Genomic DNA, 5,793 nt, shown 5'->3' with positions numbered 1-5,793 from the left:
AGCATTGACTGGATGGCAGCCAGTTTTGGTTTCAGAAGCTTGGCTACAATTTCGGCTGAACACAAAGCCTTAGGATCTTTCAATCACTTTAAATAGGCTGCACATTGTCATTTCAACAAGTTACTGTGAAAGCTAATGTTTAAAGTTTCATATCACCTCATGTAAATGATTTAGAAGTAAGTTACACAGCCTGTCTTAAACGATGCCTGCATTTAAAATCAAGAGACATCATTATTTTTAATTGTGTTGTTACATCATTCCGCTAGTCTCTCCCTATTGCACTTGCGTATATTGTAGTGGAGCTATTTCGGACATTTCCTCCTAAATTCCTAAACAGATGGTGTGATTTTAAACAGTTTGATATGAATAACTTTCTTTTACAGTAACATCTTTCCTAGGACAGGAGCAAACAAATTTTCCAGGCTGCTGTGGGCCATGCACTTCAAATTCGAATTCACTGTCACCTCATAGTGACTGACGGGGACAGAACAGGGGCCTCTGTGCGGCCTGCTAAGGGAATGAACAAAGGACCCTGTGAGAATTGCCTTGGAAAACACCTTAACCTTGAAGCCAGGCCCTCGTGAAAATCCTGACCCAGGCCCGTTTGAGAGATAATCCTGACACATTCTGAGACATGCCGACCCAGAGCAGCAGCCCAGATAAACCAGAACGGATTCATGAGACCCAAGGACGGACGCAGTAACTAAGGAGAACGTGGCTTGACCATCTGCAGAGCGGCACCCCTCCCATTTGAAAGTGCCCTGTGGGAACTAGAGGTGTCCCCCTAGACCAGGGGTGTCAAACTGGCAGCCCGCGGGCCATATGCAGCCCACGATGCTCTGAAGTAAAATGAAAATAGAAAAAATTGTTATGAAGAAAATAGTGCTTAGGGGAGATCTAGGCAATACCATACACACAATCCCCTCGTTACATTTTATTTCAAAGCATCGTGGGCCACAAAAAGTTACCTCGGGGGCCACATGGGGCCCATGGGCTGCCAGTTTGACACCCCTGCCCTAGGCAATGTCCCCCCTCACCTCTTGAGGCAGGGGGTCTTGCTTCATTCCTTTTGAAGTGACTCTATGTTTTAATAAACCTGTGGCTTGACTCGGCTGCAATGTGCCTGCGTGTGAGCCTGGCTTATCACCACATAGGTTTGGAGCTGGCTAGTCCCCTGTGAACGACAGTCCAGGAACTGAACTTCCCGGTGACCTTAGAGGACAGAGTAGAACTGCTCCTTTGGGTTTCTGAGACTGTAAATCTCTAGCAGAGTGGCTGCTGGGTTCAAGCTGCTGACTTTTTGGTTAGCAACCCAACATAGGCCCCATTCTGCCACTGGGGTCATGCTCTTAAGCGGTAGAAAAGAGATGCTGTGGTTGAGGTTGAGACTGTGGGTCATGGGGGTTGAGGCAGAGGAGTCACTGAATACAGGTAGACTGAGATGAATAGAAACCTAGAAGAAAGGAAGGTGGGGAGAGACTCTCAGAGATTTTTCTGGGGTAGGAGATAGGGGCAACTCAAGGTTGACTTTGATGCATGAGTCACTGGGCAGGGTTTAAGAGGTTCCATTGTGACATAAGGAGACAGAAACTGGGGATAGGCCATGCTGGTACCATGACAGAACAAAGACCTGGTTACCAAGGCCAGAGAGTACACACCAGGCACTTAGTACAGGAATGGAGCCCCGGCTCGTGATCCCTCTTCCCCACCCTCCCTCTCCCCAGCCTGCCTGAGATGTCATCTTCCACCTCAACATCTTCCAGCCTGCCTGAGATGTCATCTTCCACCTCTTCCATTCTAGGTCTTCACTCTCTAGCTTCTGCTTGATTCCACATTCTGAACCCATTTGCACCGGGGACCACTACCTTCCCTTCCAGTAATCTCTCAAGGTTGTCTGCTTTCCTTTGGCCCTGATTGCCAGCCCCACTAATTCTGCTGGAGATGGAAGCACCCACCCTCTCCGAAACCTTTAAGCTTCCTCCTGATCTCCCTCAAGAGTGTTGGGACCCTAGGATGATCATCGCCTTATTTGAAATTGGATCAATATCCCTTCTCTTCTGGAGTTCTCTCTTTTCCCTAAAAAAGAACAACAGTCAAGCATCTGAACAACTGACTACACAAAGGCTTGAAGACGTCTTAAGCAACATTGAAGGTATCCTTAGAAATGTAACGGGTTTGGAAAAGACCACAGGCACAAATGAATCTTTGGAGGCCACCCAGGCTTCCGACGATGACATGCTGAACCTTGAAGAGAAACTCAGGGGACTTGACAAAATCAACAAGATGCTATTTAAAAGTCTGCTTGCAACTTTAGACCCAGAGAAATGCCAGAGTCCCAAGAACCAGGAAAACATACCTGAAAACCAGGACTCAACGGACGTGGTACCGGTTTTTACAGTGGAGTTGGTAGATCACGCTGAAGAAGAAAAGGACCTCGATGGAACTAAAGGAAGTGAAAAGAAGACAAAGTGTGGATTACCCCAGAATCAGGAAAAAAATCTCAAACTCAGGGACAGCATGGATCAGTTACTACAGAAAGCTGAATGCTGGAGCGAACAGCACTCTGAGCTCAGTGGACTACTCAAATCCTATCAGAAGTCTCAGCACGACATCAGGGAACTTTTTAAGAATACGGAAGTGCATTTCGAAACCCCATCAAATAATAAGGTGTCCACTACTCAAGAGATGGAGGAACAAGTGAGGGAATTGGAACATGAAACGCATTCATTGCATCTGACGGCAGCTTTACTGGAGAATGAGTGCCAGATCTTACAGCACAGAGTCGGGCTGCTCAACAAACTCCATCTGAACAAAGAGCGAGCTCAGACAGAGGAGGAAAAAGACCAGGAAGAGCAGAAACCAGCGGAAGCCGAACAAGTGATCGCTCTTAAGCAGAAGCCAAAAGACAGGGAGGTTACTCATCAGAAAAGCAACAACTTTTCCACCTGGCTGGATGTTGGTCATAATAAGAAAGCTCGCAACAACCGGCTCAACATTCATATTGCAAAAAGAGGTCTTTTGGGAAGAAAGAGGTCAGCCAACAGACTAAGATAGAAAATACCAAAAGTAAAAGAAGAGACAGTTCTTCAAAGGCCGGTACACATTCCACTCCAGGCACAACCAATCGTCAAACCCAGGATAGATCTGTTGGATTAGCCAAAGAAAGAGCTCTAGGATAGGAGGATTAGCACCATATGCATCCCTGTAGTTACTCTGTTAATCTGGCCTTGAATTAGCATTGGTGCCAATATTAAGTTCATAGCTTGTCACTTTGACAATATGCTCGTTTGTAGTGGTTCATGGAAGTCCTGTAACACTTAAATGAGAACTTAGAAGTTGTAAGACCCAACTCAGTGAATATTTAAATAAAAATCAAGATGAACGACAGAAAGTATTTTTTCCTTTATTTAATCATTACCTGGTGGTGATAGAGTGAGACTTCAAGGGGAGAAAGTATATAAAGTGGAGTTTAAATATATATATATATAAAATTGTACTTTGGGTTGAAATGTTTACAGCAAAGCAGATTCCCATTCAATAATTTCTACAAATACTGCTCAGGGACACTGGTGATAGTCTTCACGTCGTACCAACATTCTCATCATTTCTATTCTTAGTTGTTCCCCCTCAGGATCCTAGTCTCTGAGCCACAGCCATCTATGTTTTAGAGTGTTAGTACTGTTTTACCATTTGGTCTCATGGAGATGATTTTTAAAAAACACAAGGATATATTTATTACTTTATGCACTTATCTGATAATTAGCTAAAAAGGTGACTTGAGGGTGTAATTTTGCCTCCTTACCTCAGGGTAAGAGTTTCAAGGATTTCTGATGCCTCTGTGAGTCCAAGAAGTCTGGAGGCTTTCAGAATTTGAAGTTCTGTTCTACATTTTTCTCCTTTCTATAAGGATACATCTATGGTGGTTCTGATCAGAGTGGTTGATAGTGGTTGCTGGACACCGTCTAGTTAGTCTGGCCTCAAGGTAGAGGAAATTGGTTCATGCAGATAAGTTGGCCTATGAATCAGTCCCTTCTCTGAATCTTGGGTTTTCTTTGTCTTTTGCTGTAGACAAGTAAACACCAATAGTTTTATCTTAGAGGGCCACTCGAAATCTTTAAAGACGACAGCCACTACTTACCAAGCTAGGATGGTAGAGCATAAGCTTTATAACTATATTATGCCAGTTGATCAAAATGTCCCACCAGACTATGACTACATTTATTTTTTAATTTTTAATCGTTTCTCATACAACTCTTATCACAAGTCATACATACATCAATTGTGTAAAGCACATTTGTGCATTCATTGCCCTCATCATTCTCAAAACATTTGCTCTCTACTTAAACCCTTGGCATCAGGTCTTCATTTTTCCCCTCCCTCCCCGCGTGCCCCTCCCTCATGAACCCTGGATAATTTATAAATTATTATAATATCATATCTTGCCCTGTCCAACGTCTCCCACTTTTCTGTTGTCTGTCCCCCAGGGAGGAGGTCACATGTAGATCCTTGTTCCCTCTTTCCAACCTACCCCCCCTCTACCCTCCCAGTATCGCCACTCACACCACTGGTCCTGAAGGGATCATCTGCCCTGAATTCCCTGCATTTCCAGTTCAGTTCCTATCTGTACCAGTGTACACCGCTGGCCCAGCCAGACTTGCAAGATAGAATTGGGGTTATGATAGTGGGGGGAGGTGGAGAAGCATTTAAGAACTAGAGGAAAGTTGTATTTTTCATCGTTGTATGACTGCATTTTTAAACTAAGAAAATTAATCCTGTGAGGTGATTACTTAATATCTAAGAACTATCTGTTCCTATGACTTATTTTACCTACACACATCTTTACATATGTATATGTATGTTATGTGTGTACATATAACCTTTAGGTTAGCAGCTGAACACTTAATCACTGAACAACAAGGTCTCATATATGTCACATATACAAACACACATAAACATATTTGCATTGTATTTAGGTAGTGGTTGTTACAAATTATGTATAACAGAATTTACTCAAACATGCTTTAAATAATGATCTAGGAACACCAGTTACTTTGGTTCAGTTGTACACACTTGTCTCACTTTCAGTGTTATCTTTCCCATCACCACAAATAAAAAATGACTACAGACACTTGTCTGTCTGTCTGTTGTACTGTGGTGCTTGTGTGTTAACATGATACTGGAAGCTATGTCACTGGTATTAAATGCCAGCAAAGTAAACCTAAGTGAACAGGTTTCGGTGGAGCCTCCAGACTAAGAATAGACAGTGATGAAAGGCTCAACTTCCCACTTCAGAGGAAGATTAGCTGAAAACCTTCAGCATAGAATAGAAAAGCTGTCAGTTCCTGAAGGCCTAATGAATGGAAGCAGAACATCTTCAGAGGTTGTGCCAAAGGAGGGGCTCTCGGTCAGAAGACACTGACAACATGACTGAGGAGGAGCTGCCTTCTCAAAGCCGAGTCAACCATGGTGACGGGAATGGAGCACAGCTGGTGAGAGCAGAGCCTGTGGGTCTTCACTCGCTGAAGAGGCCCAACCCCAAAGGAGAAGGAACAGCTGCAAACATCAAGGAATAATCAGAACTTAGAATGTACGAAGTAGGAATTTAGGCAAATTGGTAATCATAAAACATGAAATGGAACACACAAAGATTGATATCCTGGGCTTTCGTGAGCTGAAATGGACTGGTATTGTCCATTTTGAATCAGAAGATATGTTTACTATGCCAGAAATGGCATAATCAAGAGGAATGGGGTTACATTCATTGTCAAAAAGGACATTTCAAGGTCTATCTTG

At 43.4% G+C, this 5,793-nt stretch overlaps 1 protein-coding gene across 1 annotated transcript; it reads left to right on the top strand.

Moving 5' to 3' along the window:
- The first annotated feature begins 1,732 nt into the window (after positions 1-1,732).
- SPZ1 (spermatogenic leucine zipper 1) lies at positions 1,733-3,376 on the top strand. Its single transcript, XM_004703659.2, has one exon. The coding sequence runs from the start codon at positions 1,942-1,944 to the stop codon at positions 3,052-3,054; it is 1,113 nt and encodes a 370-aa protein (XP_004703716.1). The 5' UTR covers positions 1,733-1,941; the 3' UTR covers positions 3,055-3,376.
- The last annotated feature ends 2,417 nt before the right edge of the window (positions 3,377-5,793 follow it).

The sequence above is a fragment of the Echinops telfairi genome, unplaced genomic scaffold (genome assembly GCF_000313985.2).
Source record: "Echinops telfairi isolate 266 unplaced genomic scaffold, ASM31398v2 ScPeMD7_7469;HRSCAF=8507_1, whole genome shotgun sequence".
Classification (NCBI taxonomy): Eukaryota; Metazoa; Chordata; class Mammalia; order Afrosoricida; family Tenrecidae; genus Echinops; species Echinops telfairi.
The sequence above is the reverse complement of the archived record's forward strand: the minus strand, read 5'-3'. Positions and strand labels throughout refer to the sequence as shown.